The following is a 22,298-nucleotide window of genomic DNA, read 5'->3' on the forward strand; positions in this document are numbered from 1 at the left end:
GCTCACAGGCTTCCTGAAGGGCAGCAGGATCTGCCTGCGCAGGACATGGAAGTAGTTTGCAGGAGTGGAGCAGTTCACCACAATCCAGTTACAGTCATAAAGCTGATGCACTGCAAAGTCCCCTGTGACTTTCTAATAATAATAATAAAAAAAAAGTTTCAAAATAATAAAAAGCTGATTTCACCGCTGTGAAAAAAAAAACATTTTCTAATGTTGATGTCAGACCTCTGTTTAATTTATGCAGACAATAGTTGACATGACTTTACACCAGGTTAAAACATTAGATTATGTCAACATATCCAGTATTTAGTGTTCTTATATAGGGACACAAACTTACAGGAAAAACATCTGAGTCGTCATTGCACATCTGTAGGAACCTCTCAGGACGGGCAGATGAATGCTCTGGACCCTGGATGTGAACAAGAGACACAAAGAGTAGAATACAGAAACATTGTGTCTGCAGAATATTTATTTAATTTCCCTTTGAGATTGATAAAGTCTCTCTGAATTGAGCTGAATATACCAGCGAAGAAGAAAAACGCAGGATGTTCTCAGGCGGTGTTTGTTTGTTCCTACCATGCCCTCCATGCCGTGCGGCAGCAGCAGCACTATGCCGTTCTGTCTGACCCACTTGGCCTGTCCGGAGCTGATGAACTGGTCGATGATGCACTGGGCCGTGTTGTGAAAGTCTCCAAACTGGGCCTCCCACAGAACCAGAGCGTTGGGACTGGCCATGGCGAAGCCGAGCTCAAAACCTGCACAGATGGGATAAAAACAAAAGTCACCGTGTGACTGAAGGAAATCATGTTTGATGTGATGTGAGTTTATGGGGTAGGAGTTCATAAGTTTCTTACTTCTTCCTTCTCCTTTACAAGGATGTTAAGATTATTGTACAAAAATAAATGTTCTTTGCATTCCTTGCTCATGTGTGTGATTTTATACTTCTTTCATGTTCGAAATAAATAAAGAGTCAGATGTGTAATTGGTGACTTTTCATGGCACTGCTGGTCGGTGTGCCACTCACCCAGGACTCCGTACTCAGACAGGGAGCTGTTGCACACAGTGTAGGGAGCCTGATCAGGGGAGATGGAGTTCATCGGGATGCAGATCCTCTTATCCACATTCTGGTCGTGGAGAACGTGATGTCGATGGCTGTGAAAAATAGTAAAAACAATTTGATTCATTTTTCTAACAGGACATTGTGGCCAAAGATACAAAACAATATGTTTTAGTTGAAGAACGAGAATCTATTTGCAACTTTTTCTTAAAGAATATACTTAGCTTTTTGCATCTTTACAATCCTGTGTGCCACTGTGTGTATTTAGCATACTTTCATTGATTAGCATTTTATAAAGTTCTGAATTTGATTGCTGGTCAAAGAATCAGATTGTCACATAAAACAAGGAAATCTAATCAGAGTGATATATTGTGATGTAAAATGTGTGGCCAAAATAAAATCCACCTCCAACCAATTTAATCAGTGTGTATATTTTGCACTGATTAAACCCAGTTACCTTTAACTAGTGTAGTTCATCTACAAGCAGCAGTAAAACATGTTTTCCCTGAGGATAACACTCTACTGTATTAGCCTGGCCATTGCATTCTTGTCTAATTCCACTTGATTTTAATCTCTCTTCACAGCTCAGTCTGCGCTTTTTCCCCATTCACTTGGATTCCCTCTGCTGATTTCCACAATCAGTGAAGAGAAGGAGGAATTGTGAACGGTGACATTGATTTTCCACATTGTCTTAGAATTGTAGTCTGTCTGTAGTTTTAGCGATGGAAGCAGAGGAAGTGAACGAAGACGTTTGTGTTAGCCAAATATTGAATTAACATTAACAGATGCCTCATTCAGCTTGACACTTCTCTCTTCACAATGGAAGATGGTTGCTTAAAGTGCAGAAAATTTCCAACAAGCTTTATAGCATCAAACTGTCTCATGACACACATTATGGTCAAACGTTAGTGCGTGGGTAACGTTTAACCCTTCTGCATGCGAGGAATGAAGCAAACGTAGAGGTCCATGGAAAATGATACAGGTTTTACGTGTGTGGGGTCGGTTGGACCCCATTTCAACATACAAGGGTTAAAACCTTAGGAGAGTCCATGATTCCAGGAAGCAATCGTTTCTCAACAGCCGAGAGTCCAGACCCCCAAAGTGAAGCGCAGAACAAGATGCCATTAAACATGCTGTTTTGTTGTTACCTGAACGTCCCCCTCTCTACATCCTGTCCACTGAGACGCACGTGGATGCCTTCTTTGAGCAGAGAGCCGAAGGCCATGTACTCTCCGAGGGCCCAGTCACACACTCGCTTGCTCACCATATGTGCACGTCCCTTCAGAATACGGCTCAACCCTGCAGCATGATCCAACAAGCAGAAACAGGAAGGCTCAACACGGCTAATTAATAGCATTTTCTAACAATCCTAATGGAGTGGTGGAGAATACCTCCATGTATCATGAAATCTTCCAATGGGACAGAGGCTGCGACGTTTCCAATGTGACAGAGCTCATCTTCTCGAATACCAGTGGAAGGACAGCTCATAGTTTTAGGTTGACCATCCAGAGTGAAAAAACCTAAAGATTTTATAGACAAAAGATATAAAAAATAATAATAATTCAGTGGTGGAGTGCTGTAATTGAGAGATGCCATAAATACCACACCACTGCTCCAAAACCTCACACTTACACATGTTCTACTCAAATGTTGCAGCAGTGACCTGATGCTAACTTTACTTAAACCCATGCTACACTATGCAGACACCCTGTCTGCGCTGAGGAATATCCACTCACCACAGCATGCCGAAAGCTTGAGGTGATTCCAGCAGCAGTGGAGTCCGACTTGGTTTCTGATCATTTTAACATTTAATTATCTGACTACTTGAAGATACTCACATAGCATGCAAGTTTCAGTGATCATTAAATACGAAAAAAGACAAAAAGAAAGTAATTTTCTCAGTTCAGATGCATTAGCAGACTACATTAACACTAAACATACATGTAATCTATACAAAACATGGTTATTCATTTTACTGTGAAAAAAAAAAGACAGAAATCAACATTTAAATGATTCCTAGAAACAAGTTACCTGGCCAGGGAGAGTCCAGCCAGTGTTTGATGTGGAGGATCTTCTCGTCTTTGGAGTGAGCAAAAGCGTCCTCACAGATTTTGTCGTATCGAGCCACTTCCTCCTAAGAGTCAAAAAGGTTTGCATTTCAGTTTCATAAATGAAAATGTGGAGTTCAAACCTAAACACTCAATTTCAGTCTTTTTAAAGTTTAGGATAGATAAAAATCACATCCTCAAAACGATAAGGCGTACAGGCATGCTGGTGGCGTTACCTCGTAGTGTTGTGTTGTGATAACTCCTTCAGCAACGAGCTTCTCTACAAACTTCTGCAAGACTCCTTTCTGCTTCTTTATCTGCTTGTACATCAGCGGCTGGGTGAACATCGGCTCATCCATCTCATTGTGGCCGTTACGCCTGTAGGAAACCTGCAGCAGAAACAGTCGATAACATCCCTGTCCTGATATAGGACTGTGAATTCTCAGGATTTCTGTGTTAATGTGTAATGATCTAAGGATCTATCATAGTAATATTTACAGTTTGACAGATCCACAAACTTCATTTCTGCCATGGCACGTATGCAACACTTCTGACTTGAACTTTCAGGTTATTAAAGATTTGTTAATGGCTTTTCTTACCTTTTCCTCCATACTACAAGTTTAAAAGGGATATCATTTTTTAAAATGTAGACATTTACTTAAACATTTACCAGATCTACAACGACGTCCTTATGGAACGTGTTCCTCCACTCTGCCGCTACGTTGCACACAAACATCACGGCCTCCGGGTTGTCTGCGTTGACATGGAAGATCGGTGCGTTCACGACTCGGGCCACGTCTGTTGGGTAGGGAGATGAGCGGGCCATCCTGGGGTCTGTGGTGAATCCAATCTGCAGGAAGCAGAGAAGGCTGTCAGGTGTTTTCAGGTTTCTGCCTGGTTGACAGCTCAGCATAAACTGATATGGTTTTATTTTACTGGCTTAATTAAGTTTCATTACATTTCTTCAGTCCAATGAGCATAATCATACACAGTGACACCAAGACACCAAGTACTCGGGGGAAGGGGCACCAAACATATTCATGCTCATTAAAAAAAAATAGATCAGAATAATCATAGTAATCAAAATAGTGGTGTATTTAAAGTAAAAATATGTCACTATTTTTATTGTGTTTTAAATCATTGAAATCCTCTTAAACCGAATAAAAGCCTCATTTCTCTACTGGATGTTTTCTGGTGAATAACCTTCTTTAACTCGTTCAGAGTTCACAAGTGAATACCTGGTTGTTCACCACCACATGGATGGTGCCATGGGTGGTGTAGGACGGCAGGTCTGAAAGGTGGAACGTCTCGTACACAATTCCCTGGCCTGCGAACGCAGCATCTCCATGGAGCAAAATAGACATCACCTGAAACAGTTTCCAAATTCAAAACCTATAGAAACATTTACCAGAAAACTGTCTTTTCATGAACTCGTTAGGCCACTCACCCTCTTCCCCTCGGTGTCTCCAGAGTAAAACTGCTCAGCTTTGGTCTTCCCCTGCACCACTGGATCCACGGCCTCCAGGTGGGACGGGTTGGCCACGAGCGACAGGGTGATGTACCTGTCACTGACTCGGTTCATCCTCCTGTGATACATGCCTAAATGATATTTCACATCTCCTGAGCCCTAAACACAGATGGTAAACGGTTACAGCTCATGTGTTTAAGCCACTGTGATCTAAAAGTCAGCTAAATGTCTAAGTGATGACTTTGTCTCTTTCAGGTTTTCCAATTTGGAGGAACCATTTCCTCTGATGAAATATGTCCTTGTGCTAAGATGCATTTACATTTATTTATTTTTGTAACAAGTTGGTTTGAAAGTACTACAATATGGGGGAAGCTAACTGAGTTGATGTCTTAATCTAAACCAGAAGAACCAGAGATTCCTGATGTTTCTGACCTCTATGCAATAGAAAAATAAGTATAAAATGGTATTTTTCATGGTTCTATAACGACACATTTTAGTGTTAAAGCCATGATAATTAGAAGAAATCAGTTTGTCTGCAAACATTAAAAGCATGTAATTAGTTGGCGTCAGTTTCATTAACGTTTGCACAGACGTGTGTGAGTGGTTTTGTTGTGCAAACCTCGTCAGCAGCCTCCAGCTTGGAATCGAACTGACAGAAGATTTGGTCCAGGTCTTTCCGGATAACATTGGCCAGAACGTTCAGCCTCCCTCTGAAGAGAATTATGGGGAAAAAAACACATGAATGAGAATACTTTACTGTTTTCTACCAGCACAGTACCCATACCTTTTGAAACATTTCACATTTTGTCATGTTACATCTACAAACTTCAATCTCTTTCTTTTTTTTTTTAATTTACTTTTTTTTCTTTTTGTTTTGGTGAAAGACCAATACAAAGTACATTCTGTCATGGCATGGAAGGAAAATGCTACATAGCTTTTAAATATTTTTTCACTAAAAAAATATTTAAATTGTGGAGCACATTTGCATTCAGCCACCATGGGTCAGTACTTTGTAGAAAAATGTTTTTGCTGAATTTGCAACATTACAAAAAAAATAAAAGAAAATATTATACTTTACAAACCATTTGCAAACCATCTACCATGAGTTACACTTAGAAACATCATATAGTGCCTCTAGCATTATTTAAGTGAAGAATCTGTGAACATGAATGTCATTTTCATGGGTGGGGATTTTTTTAAGGGGAAAACAGTTTTTTGTTGTTGTTTTTTTGAAAAAATTAAATTTGCATTTAGAGGTTCCCCTGTACTTGTAAAAGATAAAAAAATTTAAAACCATGAATCACTTCAAAATTATGCACACATCATAAAATGTATTGACAGTTGTTTCATGACAAAACATGAAGAACTTCATACTTTTCTTGAGAGTGTATGAAAAATGCATTCAATTTCTTCTACAAGCTTCAGCTTGGTGAACAGCAAGAGAATAAAAAGTCACCTTGTGTGCTAGAGGACACCAGGTGTGTCTGTCTGTACCTGTGAGGCATTCCCAGGATCATGCTCTCCACTCCGCACTGACTGGACCGGTCAATGATGGTCTTCAGGGCCGGGATGAGCGACTCGCAGCCTTCCAAGCCGAAGCGTTTCTCTGAAGACCACTTCCTCTGAAGGAACTCCTCAAACCTGCCAACAGTTGTGACCACTGTGACGCTTCACATTAACTCTGGCTCCATTACCTCTGGACTCAGAGCGTGAAGAACCGACAGACTGACCTGGTGGAACGGATCATCCTGCCCAGCAGAGTCCTCTTCTCTTCCAAGGAAAACTGCATGATTCCTGGAGTTTCAAACTTTTGCCGGATCCACTGGCACTGCTCCAAGTCATTTATGAACATGAACTCCACCCCGATATGCTGACAGTAGGCCATCTACACGACACAGACATGAACATGTATTGGTTTGAGTCAGAGCTGGGTTATAGGTAAAGGGTGGATGGATACTACAGGATTGTTGATGTTTTTTTTTCTTTTCTCCTGACTTTCTGAAAAAAGGGCTGGACAACAAATCAATAACAATACATGTCGCGATAGACATATGATCAATGTCAATAGATAATATGTCCAATAATTTCACTGAACTCCAATCCAGAACTGAACAGCATTCTGGGTGACGTAGGCGGAGGAAAGATTTTAGCTGCTCAAACTCTCACATCGAGCTAACTAAGGTTGGTGGCATCAACTAACTAACTAACTCATTGTTTGGTTACCTAGCAACAATGTGTTGAGTAACTTGCACAGCAGCAGTTTCAGGTTTGGCTGTGGTGCCTCATAACTGCTCAAAAGTAAACGGAGTGAAAACTTAATAAAACAAGAGAGGTCACATCACCAGTTGGGCAGCAATTCAGATATTTAAAACAAAAAACTAATCAATAATCATTGATCTTGATTGATATAAAATGTTTAAATCATGATATGTTTTTCAGTCATATTATCCAGTTTCATCTGGAAGCTCCTCCAAATTCTGCTGGATCATTTTTTGCCTTTAGTATAAAAATGTCCAAGTTGTTTCTGACAGAGACCTTAAGGATGCAAACAAAGCTGTTTTAATGTGTGTGTGCACTTATCAGAGCTCTACCTCAAGGCGGCGAATGATCTCTCTGAGTGGTAGAGCGCTGTCATTGCCGCCAATGAAAGTGCTGGCAGGGAGCCGGAACACCTTGTCCAGGTCACCCTCAGTCAGGCCGTACAAACCTGCAGCGAACAAGAGGCACAGGAAACAGAATCAAACTGAATCTAAACCAGATCAGTGGAGCCATGTGGAGTGGAACTGGTCTAAAGAAGGATGGCAAACCTGAGACAGAAACAGAAACAAAGAACAGATAAAAGTTTAGAACTTCTGCCTTTATCTTATCTAGTATTGAAGATAACATTAAAGTGACTCCGTACAGGAATAAAAGCCACATACCCTTCCAACCCTCCATGTGGGGCCAAAGTTGCACCATTCTTGAATTACGGTGGACCACACAGACCTACAGATGTCCCACGTGAAGCACTTTGGACACCCTGATCTAAACTTTCTTTATCACACTCTGAGATAACTCACTTAACAGGGAACATAAAGTCCAGAAAGTCAGAGTTCTATGATAATTGTATATTATTGAGTTAACAACTCAAACATTAACTTTATGGATCTGTGGGTTCCTAATCACATTCTTGAAAGTTTCCTGGAAAGCATGGAATCATTTACCATAAACTGGAGAAGCAACATTCAGCTTCTGTGCGCCACCAATCTGGAACAAACCTCTGGAAAATTGTAAGGCAGCCAAAACAATGAGTTACTTTAAATCCAGACTAAAGACCCACCTGCATAGGGTTGATTTTGAAACATTATAAGTGAAATATTAATCAACATTTTGATGTGTAACCATGGCACTTGACAAAATGTAATGTTTCTATTATTCACTTTGTATTTTTGTGATTTTACGATGTAAAGCACTTCGAACTGGCTTGTTGCTGAGAAGCTAATGGTGGCTGTTGTTTAAGCCTACCTATTTCTAATGAATCTGACTTTCTTGAAAACTTTTAAGTAGCTTTGAACAGTGTCTGAAAAGTTTCTGAAAGTTTTTCTTCAGACTTTGGAAGCTTACTCACATTATTCCAATGCAGTGTTTTCTAGTTCATCACCAAACCACTAACCTTTGACATGTTAGCTAGGGGAACATCATTTTTAACTTACATCTTTGGACACTTTATTTCCAACTTATTTTGTTCAATCTATGAAAATCTTTTACATTTTCATATTTTAAGCACAAAGAGATACAAGTCACTCTGTGGGCTAAAATTCACTAATCCTAAATTATTGTCAGAATATTATGGAATATTTTCTCACTGGGTGATTATTGCAGAAGATGGGCCACACGCTGAACAACATCCACCAATCAGAATGCATGAATCATTCAGGAGGCACAAAGTGACAAACACACAAACTGCTGGTTAAGGATCCAGTAGAACGCCACACATTTAATTTCAGGGGTCAGATAATGCAGCAACCTACTGCTGACCTCAGTGACCCCTCTCACTGACAATGAACAAAACCACAAGTGAGCATGGAAACATCCAATCAGAGGTCAGAACAGTCAGCAGCTTGTGAACTCAGAGGCACCAGGCTTTTTCATGGGGAACAATGACAACACTGAACAGCAAACACACACCTCACACAGTCAGGTGGATACTTCCTGTTTACAGTGCCAGTTTGCTTTTTGCTTTTTTTAGGAGCAAACTGTCATATTTCTCTCTCATCCCAACTTTGGTGAAACTGAAAACGCACACAGTCTTGACAGAGGCAAAGCGTTGTGAGAGGACACACTGCACAGCTGTGCTTTGACTGAACTGCTGACATCATCATGATAACATGCTTAGCCTATCAGGAGCCAGAGCATCATAAAGCAAGTAGTCTTATCTCATAGGGAACATGGCTTTCTGTACAGGATGTTCTAAAACAACTGCAGCAGCACGAGTACATGTGATACATGAAAAAATTAATGATAGCATCACTACTACTGATAATAATCATAATGACAACAAGGAGTAGTAGCTTAGGTTGATAATGCATCAGGTTTTGAGTCAGTGAGGAAGCTCGTGTTTATCTTTCTGATTTATCTGGGTTCCATAAAATCAAATTAAGGGTTTATAATTTCAGATAGGTCATAATCTACAGTAATTAATGTTCTAAAATTATTACAACCACACCCAGGCGGTATGATAGATCATGTGTGCACTCTATCTTCTTCTTCTGCAAATCACCTAGAAAATTTTGATTTCCTGTGTAAAAATTGTTTTTAATGGAAAAACAGGAAACAGTTTGTTGTATTGACACTTTTTGGGATTCACCAATCACTGTTGTAGTCAAAGGTTAAATTCTGAAATAATTTAATGCTGTCTGACTGGATCTTTGTTGAGTGTTGAGTGACAGACACAACATTTATTTTGTGTCTGTCACTCAACCAAGATCCAGTCAGTCAGATCCAGTTTTAATCACTCAATTAAAAAAAACATGTATTTCACAGATAGTGTGAAATATTTTACTTCATCATTTTTCTCATCAACTGAACATTTTCCCTTTCCTTTAGGAAGAAGCAGCATCCCCACAGCCTCATGCTGCCACCACTATGTTTTTACCTTGGGGTGATGTGTCAGGCTGATACTGATAGGCGGTACTGTTTGCATCACAAACAGAATTTTAAATTTAGGTAAATAACAAAAATTTGGGTGGTCTTACATTATTTATTAAAATGTGAACTACTGTAATCTCTGTTCCCATGAACACAGTAAACTAATAAGACTTGTAATGTTCAAAGTCAAGCAAAAGTAATGAAATTTCACTAGCTTCTTTATTAGTGGAATTTCACTTCATAGAACACAAAGTAGAGGAAGAAAAATTATACATATTTTAATAATATTTAACAAAAACACATCCGTGTGTGTGTAATATATATATATATATATATATATATATATATATATATATATATATATATATATGTATGTATTTTCAGCCCCCCTGTGTAAATGCTCTGTAAACCATCTAGAGATGTATGTGGTTCTAGCAGAACATGCATTTTGCTCATAAAAAATAAAATACTAAATAAATTAAGATCCTAAATATACTGCCCAAAATTCAAAAGGTCATCAGAGAGACGCTAAGTGAAGTGAAATGTAACACGGATGGTGCAGGGCTGTTTTCCTCACCAACATTTTGAAAGCCAACAGTACACGGAGCGTCATCGAAGTCCACACAGCTGATACCGAGGGGGTCCAGCTTGGCTATGTGATGGCCCCGTACCTGCAGACAGGCAGACAAGGGTTGATGAGGTTAGAATATCTAAACTCATTCCAGCAGGTCACCTTCATGATGTCAACAAGCCTGGCCCAGTTTACTGTCCTCATATCAGAAGTGGGTTAAAGGCTTTAAACCAGCTGCCTGTTTTACCCGGAGCCAGCTTTCTGCCTGAACAAAATACTTTCAATTTGAAAAGTTTTCTGTACATCTGATGTGTTTGCCAGATGAAAATGACCTTTATGCAACATTAAGACTCACTAAAAGGATGTTTAATTAACACAAGCCGTGTGAAAACTAGGAATTCGCTGATTTACTTTTTTTTTTTTACTTCCGATGTCTGAGGTTTATTATCGACTGATACCAATCAGACACAGAAAAACAGCAGAATTGACTTTGTCTTTTTTTTTAAACAGACATAAATGCACTGAATTACAAATTTATTTGATAACTCTGCACCAGTACAGCTCACTGAAATACACCAACAGATTCACAAGTTTGGTCAAACATGTAAAACCAACTTTAATTTTTTCAGTCACTGTAATTAGAAGTAGAACAGCCAATGGAAAATAAATAAGAAAGAAACTGAAACTAACTACAAAAAACTGCAACAAATCTTTAGAATGATTCAAAAAGTGCAATTAAGAATTTTAAATATAATGTAAAATAAATAAAGCATGATGTTGCTCAGAGCACAAAACAAAAATAAAATGAATCAAATTTTTTGGAATATCGGGACCGATACAGATATTAATATTGGATCTGTGCATATCTAGTGAAAACATAAATGTTAATAGCATAATAATGTTTTGTCTTTCTGTAAGTTATAAAGCCTTAATATATGTGATTATTTATTATGGTGGAGAAAATTCTGCTATGAATGTAGTAGAAACAGCTGTAAATATAAGATACAAGCAAATTTGATAATGATCTGAAACAACATTTATCATACGCCAGTGTTTGTTGTTTACCTGGTAGGCTCTAATCAGTGACTGCACTGCCAGGTGGTCTTTCACCAGTTTTTCCACATTGGGCTGAGCTCCCACCAGCGCCCGGACGCCCATCGTTCCGTCAGAAGGCCCGCTGAGTGGCGGAGGGCTTTGGTACGCCGCACCGGGAGGCGCTCCAGCATTTGCATTCCGAAAGAAAATATCCCAAGACTGTGAGGAGGAAAAAAAAAAAAAGATGAACTCTGTTGTTTTTCTACTCATCTCCTGGTGGTAAACAGTAACTGGAAGTCTTTGTTTACTGCCAACAGGCTTAGACTGCGTCTGAAATCAAGACACAAGGCAGGGGGACACAGCTAACCTCAAAGTCTGTCATGGTTGATGTACATTAAGATGATATGTTACTTTATGACAGTGGTTTGATCTGACTAAATCTATCACACACATAGTGCTGTATAATTTCTCTATTACGTTAGTGTTTCAGTGCGCAACATGCAGACATATTATTTTGTAACACAATTACCACTGGTTTTTCCAACTCCAAACTGGAACACAGTTAAGTCAGGGGTGACAACATTCCTACATCCCAGTTTCATCCTATGAGGCAATGAAACCTCAGAGGATGAAACGAGTTTTGTCTACGTTTTTGGATTGTTGTAGAAGATTTTTTTGTTGTTGTTGAAAATTTATAAAATTTCACTTGCAAAAACAAAATTAAAGTAGATTTGCATTAAAATCAAAAGTTACATGAACTGTAAGTAACACCATTAACTAATGAGCATTAACCTCACTCTCCACCTAAGTTTCTAATAGGAGCAGGGAGTAATTAGATTACAGGAGTGAGAAGCTTTCAGGATCAGCTTCTCTGTGCTGGATGTTAGCTTACAGTTAGCTTGGCGCACGAGTTACTTTACAGCTGTACTCAAACTACAAACCCTGACAGCAGGCAGCTCAGTTTGTTAGCTGAAAACAGATTGCAGGTCAAAGCCTGTGTTTGAACCTTTTTTGAGGTACAGTTCCCCAACAGCCAGTAAAAGTCTGTTCTCTGACTGTAGTTTAATCCATTTAGTGGAGTTCATGAGCTAAGTGTCAGCTAATGTTTTACCATTCTACTTAAAGTAGCACAAACAGAGTCTCAAGTTCTAGATGTGATAATTACTTGGTGTTATTTCTAAATCTCAAGTAATTATGAGACAGACATAAAAATCTGCACTGATGTTTTTGCCGTCTTGTTAAGCATGCGTCATAATAACATGGTTCATGTCACCTCTCATTTTCACCAACACAACAAAATGTATTGTTATAGTAACATCATTTGAGGTATTACCAAGAAAGATGATCTTTTAACTAATAACTGTTTTCTTCAACAAAGAAGCTCCAATCCTGTAATAATGTTAATTCTGAGCTTCTACTTAAATAAAAATGCACTCACTAATAATCAGACGGAGGATCAAAGTCATTTGTGTAAACTTTAGCCCACTGAATCCTGGACATTCATCTGTTAGTCCCCAAAATCTCAGTTTGGTTTGCATGCAATCAGTGCAAAGGGCTCAGATTGGATGTGATGACAAATATGCATAAGTGAGCAGATCCAGGGCAGAAGGTCATTTGCTCCTGAGAGACAAGCATTCCCTGAATTTTGCCTGTAAGGCAGACACTGCTAACAGAGAAGCTTCCAGACAGCCAGCAGCTGGAGGAAAAGTCAAAAGGACAAACATTCCTGTGATTAAGCAACGCATTTCAGTACTAATGTGTACAAACATGACCCCTGCGTATTATTTCTTTTTAATCATCTTCTATAATATACCATAAAAAGCTGCAATGCTTCAAACATTATGTCAATTAAGTACATGGTAATATGACTGAACTTCAAATCAAGACTCAGGTAGACCTGTCACAACAAGCAATAAAGCAATTAATTGCATGATAATTAAAAATAACTCTATAATTTCCATTTGCATGACGTACTATTTTTCTCTTTTCTCCATTTCTAAAAAAACCTGGATGATAAAAGTCTTCAGTCTAATACTTTGGTTTCAACTAGACCCTTTTTTGAAGGACAATTTTGTTTCTAGAGACTTTATAATTCATTGTATTTGTTGTTTCTGTTGTTTTGTTTATTTATTTCAGACAATGTCTTCCAGTTCCAGTGTTAAATGTTGATGAGAGTTTAAAGTTTATTGATCTCTGAGAATGAGTTTTTCCATTATTGTTCCATTGCCATTATTTTACTTGAAAATGATCCCAAAACAACAATGTTATTGTTTATCTCAATAACTTCTGAGACAATTTATCGTCCAGTAAAATTTGTTAGCACAACAGGCCTAGACTCAGTTTTCTTTATCACAACAAACCATCTTTCACTCATTCTGTAAAGTACGGTTTGGTCAAAATGACAATCCTCCCTATTCTTGACTGTGGTGATATCAGATCTGCATCTAAAACTCTACTCCATAAGCAGTAGAGTTAAATAAAAAATAAACAATAAAATAAAAACTATATTATTATGGAGCTACCTCACTTCAAAGTTTTGCTAACCTGTTTGGTTAGCCTGAAGAAAAAAACAAAAAACAATCTACTCTGTCACAGTTTTGGACAGTTTTGTCATTTTTTTGGTCATTTTTTTGTCATTAGCTGCCATCTCATGACGCCTCAGTACCTTATGCACATTCCTAGGATCCTCCAGCCAGGCGTAGTACATCTCCTCCACATAGTTGGAACTGGTTCCATTGAGAAAAGGTTCAGCAGCTACAGACGCTCTCAGGCTCCTCACAGGCTGAAACGTCCTTGTGCCTCTTTCCAGCGCCAACAGTCGGGACTGTGGCGCGATCTGGGCTGTCTGTGCAGCAGCTAAAGGCCCAAGCCTCGCAACTGTAGTCCTTAAGTGGTGCATGGCCGCAGGTCAGCCACAGTTCCTAACGCCCCAACTCTCCTCTTGGAAGAAAAATGCAGCAGAATGTGGGCAGTAAGGAGACCCTGTCAACATGAAGTCTTCTCCCACTCTGTTCCTGGAGATGTTTTTTAAATCGCTGGTGCTAGAATTCGTCCAGATGTTGCTCCTCACTCTTTCCACAGGTTGCAGTCGAGTCTAAAAAGGACACAGGTTTATTAAACTCTTCTAAAGAACAATAAAAACAGCAGGGCTGGATTAATACAGATGTCACTCTTCCCACATTGTTTTCCATCATTTTTGAGTTCACTAATTATTCCAAGCTGAAGAAACTGCTGACCAAATAATGGAATATAGAGCCACTGTAGATAGAAAAAAATAGATTTATGCCAAAAAACTCCCAAATTTTGAGATCAGCCTCAGAAATATATCTAGAAAAAACAAGGAAATTTCTACGTTTGAAAAGTCGAAAATGTGCTAGAAAAAACTTTGACATGTTTACATTAATCTCAGAAATGTTAATGTACTAAAAAAATCTGAGAAATTTCTATGTATTTTTCTAGAAAATTTCAGAGATTTGTTTGGTGGAAATTTACTATCAATTAATCAATCAATCAAATTTTATTTGTATAGCACATTTCAGCAACAAGAAGTTTCAAAGTGCTTTACTACTTTTTTTGTTCCATCTGGTTCTAACGTGCCATTGTCAGAAACAGAAATCAATAACACAATGTCATTTATTAAACACACCTTTTGTGTCAAAATTAGAAATGTCCTTCTGTTTGTAGATCTTACTGAATTTGTGAAATTTTGCCTCTGGGGCCACAATTACCACAATTACCAATTACATCAGTGTCCTGATGTGACCACTGAGTTATGACACAGATGTTTGGTTTTATAGTAGCAGGTTGGTTTTAGGCATGATTCAATAAAGAAATAGTAAAAAAAAAAATGTTGAAAAATATTTTGGTTTGGACAGCAGTAAGCAAAGTTTTTAATTTCTGAAAATAATTCATTTCATTATGTCCACCACATATACAGCCAGAGATAACTCTGGTCACTCAGGCACTTCTTTCTGGCTTCTCTTTAGAAGACTTAGAAACCACAGGAATGGGATTTCAGAAAATCTTAGATGTTTTAAAACTGTTTTGAACAGAAATCAGCCCATGCCTGATTTCTAAAAGATCTAAAAGAAGACCAACTGGTCTTTTTTTAAAAAAATAAGAAATGTCATTAAGTGCAGCAGCAGAGCTAAAAGACAATTAAATTAATAACTTGGAGACAAACAGTGTTTGGTTTCTTGTTCAATATGTTTGGAGTGTTTTCATTTAATCAACTTTTTCAAACCATTTCTTTCAATAATAAACACATTACAGTAGTGTGTAAAATCATCTCTGCTGTCTGTGTTAATGTTCACATCTCATAATCCCGATAAAGATAAGACGAGCATTTGAAAAAGTTATGACTATATGAGTGTTGGGGTGCTAAAGTATAAATCGTTATAGACGAATCTAAACATTAAAAGTAAAAATAATATCCATGTATTATGATGGGTATGTCGTATTTAGTCTGAAAGGGACAAGATCCCGAAATTACACAGCAGATGGGTCAAATATGACCAAACCTATACCACAACTTTGCTCGAGGACCTGCAAACAACCCGGAAGGTCACGAGGAGGAAACTTTAAACCATTCAAATAAGTTAAACTCAAGCTGAAACCTGACGCGGACGTGTTCGTATATTTCGGTTTATTACCTTTATTTCTGTTGGTTTCCTGGCGCTTCTCTCGGCCTCTCGCTCCGCTGCTGCTGTGAATTAGGAGCAGCGGGTCCAGCGCGCCGGTGCATGGGTGCGGGCGCGCGCGTTTTTTGTGTGGTAAATAGCCGCGTGCGCTACGGCTCAATCACTTCACCTCTAAATTGCGTCATGTGATGATGTCAGCACGATAAGACGGGTTAGGGTGAAAAAAGAAAGAAAAAAAAAAGGAAAATCCGATGGAAAGGTGATGAAACACGTTCCTTTGTCAACAATTCCAATTGTATGGAAATAAGCTGCTTAGATGCATAGATGTTAGTCTAAAAAGAAAACATAAAGTAAGATAAATTAAGCTCATACGGTTTTATAAAAGAAAAACAGTTCAAACCTAAAAAAAGAAAAAAAAAAAGAAAAAAAAGATCACTTTCTTCTTAAATAGCAAGCGTTTGAGACATTGACAACCTGGGGGAAGAAACTACTTCTGTGGTGGCTGCTTTATCCAAATGAAAGTTTACATTGCAACAACTTGTCTCCAGGATGTGGGGGGTCTGCAGACATGCTAGTTGTACAAACTGTCCGTTGTTGCAGAATTACACAGTTCAGGAGGTCCGACACAGTGAAGGAAACTTGTAAAAAGTAATATTTGAGTTAGATTAGGGAAATCAAACAGCTCCATGTCACTCTGAGAGGAAAAATCTTCCACTACACTTCTGAGAGACTGAAATGTTTTACATTACAATTAGACATGTGTTTCCCAAAATGCTTTAGAAAAACTTCAGTTTGGAAATGAACAAAGACCGTCTTCTGGAAATTTGCCTCCTGTGCCAGTCATTTTCATGCTAATGTGTATTATAATGAAGTTACTGTTTTGTCAACAAACCCCAGCTGAGATGCAAACAAGTCTTTGTAATACGAGAGGTTGACAGGCAGGAAGACAACACTTCAGTGAAACACATTCCAGTCATTTCTTAAAAAGTGAAGCATTTGGATCTTTGAGCTGCAGTGATGAACAAAGAGGGAAACAAGGAAAAAGCAGGAAGCCTGACTTCCAACATTAAATGAATTTAATATGTTGGTATTTAGGCAGAACACTAAACTCTACTAAATGGGGGATATTAGTGGTGATAAACAAAAAAATAAGTTAGTGAATATTTAATTTTTCATCAAATGTAGTGCTGATATGTATCAAAAAATAAATTCATTTTTTGTAGGCTAATTTTGATAAGTCTTTGTGATTTAAAGATATTTTGCTCTTTAAAGTATATACAGGGCATAAGGCATTAATGATAAAAAACAAAAAACAGCCAAGACACATGGAAACTGGAAAAACTGCAGAGATTCACAGGTTAGGTAGGGAAAAAAAGATAGACTAAATTAGTATTAGTCATCCACCGCAGGAAACAATCTTTGCACCTTTCCACTCGAAACAAAGTGGTAGCAGCTTCATTCTGTGACTATTCTTCTCAGCAACAGTGAAGGAATATTTGAAGAAAACGATTGTTAGGAGCATTGTTACAAAGCATTTGAAAGACAGAGCTGGACAACGACCCTAAACACACGAGCTACCACTAAACGGCTTAGATCAGATCACAGATCAGATCAAAGTCTGTCATGGTGGAAGCAGGACCAAAACACAGACAGGAACCTGAAATAATCAAAATGAACTGGATAATAAACAAGAAAATTGATGGGTCTCACAATTGAGCATCATGCAGTGAAACAGACAAGGAAACAAATAGTAGCTGCATTTCCATTGATCATATAATTGTGCATTTTGACATTTCGAAAATAAATTTGCTTAATGGACTCAAAACTCTCATTTTTCGATAAAATGTTTTGGCACTAGAATGAGGTGGTTTTTCAGCCCAAAATTTGTTAAGTTCGCAAAACTGCAATAGAAACAATTTCTTAACATCAAACGAGTCACAGGATCAACAGCTGGATCTGTGGGGTATGTTAGATTATCTCTAAGTTAGAATGACCAGAGGCGCACCCAAGAGGGGTGGGGGGCGTTATGGCCCCCTTTTGAAAAACCCTGACCACTCCACATTATTTATGTCTTCTATTGTTTCTGGTGCTTTCTAGTGCAGGATGGAATACTTTGGACATTTTTTTTCATCCATTCTATGTCCTGAAAAACAATCTCCATGGCTACTCTCCATGTTACTTATGATTTACTGCTGGCAGCCGTTTCATAAAGCATGTCTGATTATTGGACCAGCAGCAATAATGTATTTTGCTTTGGAAGAGTTCAGTTTAAAATATAATTTCATGAGCAGAGAGAGGAGATAAGCTTCCAAAACAAATTGGCTTTTGCTGATTCAATCCTGCATGCTCTCCAGATAAGACACCGTGGGTGATGTGTGACCTGTTGTACTTTCACATCAAGTACATTTGGACGTTCAGATTCATTGACAGGCGGCCTCACTTTATTCACTGCTACACCCAGAGCGGAGCAATAAATGTCAACCTTTGTCCTTCTGGCTTTGGCTACATGAGAACACAAGGTAATGACCCTCACGTTGACTCAAGGATGCACTCAGAGTAATCATTAAACTGTGCTGAATGGAGATCGCTTGTGTGAAATAAGTGAAAGTGTCAACACAGGATTCTGCAGTATAATGTGATATTTACATGGAATTTTGTGACTGTGTCAGTTCTGCTGCATTCATAAGATGAATTGAACTGCAGTAGAGGAAAACAGGAGTGTTTTGCTCTCTCCAGCTGTATGACAACTGACCTTATGAAAGTGCAATTAAGCTATTTTCAGAATTATCCTAATTGTTTGATCACAGAGTTTATTCCACCAATATCTACTTAATGTGTGGTGAAAGTTTAAAGAAATTGTCTCTTTACATATTTTGTATATTTTTGACTCCAGTTAGACAGTTAGTGCATCGTAGTATTATAGAATTATTAAATTGAATTGAAGTAAAATGAAGAATTTGTATCTACATCTATATATTGTCACCTGTGTGCGCGTGTGTGCGTGTGTGTGTGTGTGTGTGTGTGTGAAGGGGGGAAGGGGAATTTCGCTGCAAAGCTCTACATTTAATATAAAGTGTAACTTATAATGCATAACCTGTAAATGCAAACAAGAAAACACAAATCAAATGTGACTTAAAATCAAGTGAAAATCTTCATAAGTGGCAAGAAAATGTCACCTTGTCCAGTAACTCAATCTTAAACGCTGAAAAGTCACCTCTGTACATTGAGGAGAAGGTGACATTAATACGGACAAGAAATGATTCCAAGAAGTGAACCACAAACAAATGTCTGAGTGTTCTTCCGACACTGAGTCAAGATAAAAGACAGAGGAAGTCTCTACTTGACCAGTTTATTTATTCACACACAGATTACATCACAGGACATTTTAATATTGACAAACGGCATAATAAGCTAGAAACATTGCTTTGTTTAACATATACTAGGTAGGTTTTGCTCTTACTTTTCTGACCTTTAGGAAAATAAAATCTTTAAATCAGACCTTTTTCATCAGTACCAACGCCTCGACTTCACAAGATAAATCAGTCTTCCACATCAGAGGAGAGACCGGCTTCCACAGAGACCCTCAATCTGATTAAAAAACTAATTTTATAACCTTGGCCTAGATAGAGAAAGGGAATCCGTTCTGTCCTATTGCTTTTTTTGGGGTGGGCTAAATGGCACAAATGCTAATAAAAAGCTGAGAATCTGCAGAATGTTTTTGAAAATAACCTTGAGACAATAGCATGTCTTTCTCTGCGAGGCAGAGCTGGCTCTGAGATCAACGATTCCACACAGATGTACTGTGGGTTTTACACACATTTCACAACTGGATCTTAATGTGATCATTTTAGTCACATTGACATCATGCATCTTCTAAATTATTGTGACATCTTGATTATTTGGTAAAAATTGTTTGAGTTTGAATTGGAAGTTGGACCTTGGATCTGGGGACAACAACCCCAGTTTAAATGTTCTAGAGCTGTGGTAGAAAACAGGTGACAGTCACTTTTTGTGACTAGATAGGCTCAAATCCTATCCAGGTTAGCCTATCAGGCTAACCTGCATTAGGAACATAAGCTAATAATTTATTTCTCTGCATTTATAGACTTGACACTGAAGCAACATATTCTCAGACATATTGATTTTCTTAAATTAAGTTTCACATAATTTAAGAAGCAAACAAAGAATTTATTACTATGTTTTCATTACATAACAGCCATGTTGAACGATGAGGGAGGGGTTGGTCATAAATATTTAGTACTTGTAAATCAGACTGTGTACTTGTGAATTTGCATGTATGTTTGTGTGTGTTTGAGAATTCCTGATCTCTCGGAGGAGCATTTGTGAGGTCAAACACTGATGTTGAGCAAGAAGGCCTGGCACACCAAGCTTTTATCTCCAGTTGTTTTTTTTTTGTTTTTTTTACACTTGTCCGACTTTAACATTGAATTGTACTTAATTGAATGAATTATCTGAACTTAACTTGGACCTTGTTATATTCTATAGAATTAGGTCTGAATGGCCTCCATTTGCATTGAAAGGATCATTAATAAAACATTTCATGTGAATAAAAGATATATAAATAGAGTAAATAAAGAAAGTATTTCATGACAGAGCAATACAGCGTGTCCATTTCCAATAATTTGATTTAGCATAGCATGCTGGAGCAACAGTACTTCTGTTATGCATGTCGTTGTGGAAACAAATCTGTGCAGAGATAGAGTGAATACGTTTCAGTCATGTGGAAAATAAAAACATCCTCTTTGCACCTGTGTTAAAGCCGCATGTTGTTTAAACTTTACCAGGAAGATGTTTTCCTCACTAAACAGGATTATAAATATGTGGCCCAGACCTGTAACTCTTCTCTGGGTATTTGTTAAAACTGTCACCATGTTGTGACAGCATGATATGAAACCAATAATCTGTGAAAAGATGGAGTTCCTAAACCTCCTCCATGAGCTACTACTGCCATCTGAAGAAATGTACCAGTTAAAAACAACCAATCAGAGCCAGGAGGAGGGTCTTATTGCTGTCAGTCAACCAAATGAACAGACTGCTAAATATCCTAAAGGCAGAGAACCAACTCACCATGACAAGAAAACCGTTTATCCACTGTCATCAGTGGCATTCACTGCAGGCTCTGTTGATGGGGGAAAGCTGGCACCGTTCAAATGGGCATGATTGACAGCGGTAAGACCCGCCTCCTGCCTCTGATTGGTTGTTTCTAGCTAACACTGGGGGAAGGCAGAGGAGCTTGATTTTTCTTTTTCAAAGATTATTTGTGTCAAGCCACTGTCACCAAATAGTGACCGTTTAAACAAATATGTAAAAAAAAAAGTTTTTTGTAAAAGTTACATACTGCAGCTTTAATATATTTACTAGGATTCGATAGTTGAGAAGCTGCATATTGTTTGAAAAGTTGTTACTTCCAAGTTTTATGTTGGCTGAAATGTCTCTCTTCAGAAGGAATCATGTGAATAAATCAGGGAACTAGTTATTATGGCAGATTTAAATGAAATAAAATAAATAAATAAATATTCGAGTAATTTTCCCAAAAATCTCAGTGCTTAAAAAGCTGATCAATCCATTCATTACCACTTCACTTGCTCCGCTGTGTTTAGCAGCTTCTTGGGTTCCAGGTGGGCGGGGCTTCATCATCTGTCCTGTTTGATCTCATCCTTATGAATTTCTGATGAAATCTTTGTGGAATCATTACTGAGAAAGAACCAGTCAGTTGGGATTACGTGTTAATCCGCAGAATGTAGGACAGGATTTGGGTGAATGAGTTTTATACGTAGTGTTATATTTCTCATTAATGTTTACAGAAACATAAAGCGACATGTGACAAAGTTCTAGGAGAGGGGGAGATATTCAACGCACTAGCATACAGAAGGAAAGGGAAAAATTTAAAAAGTATTAAAATGCAGCTTTCAGTCTGGTTTGTAAAAGGCAACAATTATTTTAGGAGTCAAACATCATTATTAGAGCTCCAACTATCTATTATTTAAGTAATCTATTATTCTATTAATTATTCCAACGATTATTCGATTGATCGGATAAAAAAATTGGCACATTCTGGAGATTTTTTATTTAACCACTTAAGCTTTTTTATTAAATAGTAGAAATTCATTCTAAGATACAAATAGACAAATTAAATTATTTTATTTTTAATAAGAAAACATTTAAATTTTTTCAGTGATTCTTGGTCATGTGTAGGAAAAGATGCATCTGCAGCTGAAAAAAATACATGTTCAACAGTTTTTATTTAATCTGTTGATTAATTTTTGGAATAAGTGATTAATAATTGGATAGTGCAAGATGCTTAGTTTTTATCTTTCACATAATTTGAACC

The 22,298-nt window shown here is 37.9% G+C and overlaps 1 protein-coding gene across 2 annotated transcripts in view; it reads right to left on the minus strand.

Annotated features, from left to right (window-relative positions):
• ogdhb (oxoglutarate dehydrogenase b) overlaps positions 1-16,074 on the minus strand; it is a 19,579-nt gene extending 3,505 nt beyond the window's left edge. The window contains exons 1-19 of one of the 2 annotated variants that reach the window (XR_001664738.1): positions 15,959-16,074; positions 13,972-14,400; positions 11,337-11,525; positions 10,278-10,371; positions 7,165-7,280; positions 6,304-6,458; positions 6,068-6,214; positions 5,193-5,283; positions 4,553-4,732; positions 4,344-4,472; positions 3,776-3,955; positions 3,342-3,494; positions 3,089-3,191; positions 2,449-2,577; positions 2,206-2,356; positions 1,025-1,152; positions 524-755; positions 338-409; positions 7-132 (exon numbers count right to left, since the gene is read on the minus strand). Coding sequence is in view for 1 of the 2 variants with exons in the window: in XM_007571957.2 (XP_007572019.1) it covers positions 7-132; positions 338-409; positions 577-755; positions 1,025-1,152; positions 2,206-2,356; positions 2,449-2,577; positions 3,089-3,191; positions 3,342-3,494; positions 3,776-3,955; positions 4,344-4,472; positions 4,553-4,732; positions 5,193-5,283; positions 6,068-6,214; positions 6,304-6,458; positions 7,165-7,280; positions 10,278-10,371; positions 11,337-11,525; positions 13,972-14,205 (2,556 nt within the window). In the remaining variant the exon portion in view is untranslated. The remainder of the gene's footprint in view (positions 1-6; positions 133-337; positions 410-523; positions 756-1,024; positions 1,153-2,205; positions 2,357-2,448; positions 2,578-3,088; positions 3,192-3,341; positions 3,495-3,775; positions 3,956-4,343; positions 4,473-4,552; positions 4,733-5,192; positions 5,284-6,067; positions 6,215-6,303; positions 6,459-7,164; positions 7,281-10,277; positions 10,372-11,336; positions 11,526-13,971; positions 14,401-15,958) is intronic. The other variant, XM_007571957.2, reaches the window with a different exon arrangement.
• Positions 16,075-22,298: the final 6,224 nt, after the last annotated feature.

The sequence above is a fragment of the Poecilia formosa genome, unplaced genomic scaffold (assembly GCF_000485575.1).
Source record: "Poecilia formosa unplaced genomic scaffold, Poecilia_formosa-5.1.2 Scaffold291, whole genome shotgun sequence".
In the NCBI taxonomy this organism is placed as follows: Eukaryota; Metazoa; Chordata; class Actinopteri; order Cyprinodontiformes; family Poeciliidae; genus Poecilia; species Poecilia formosa.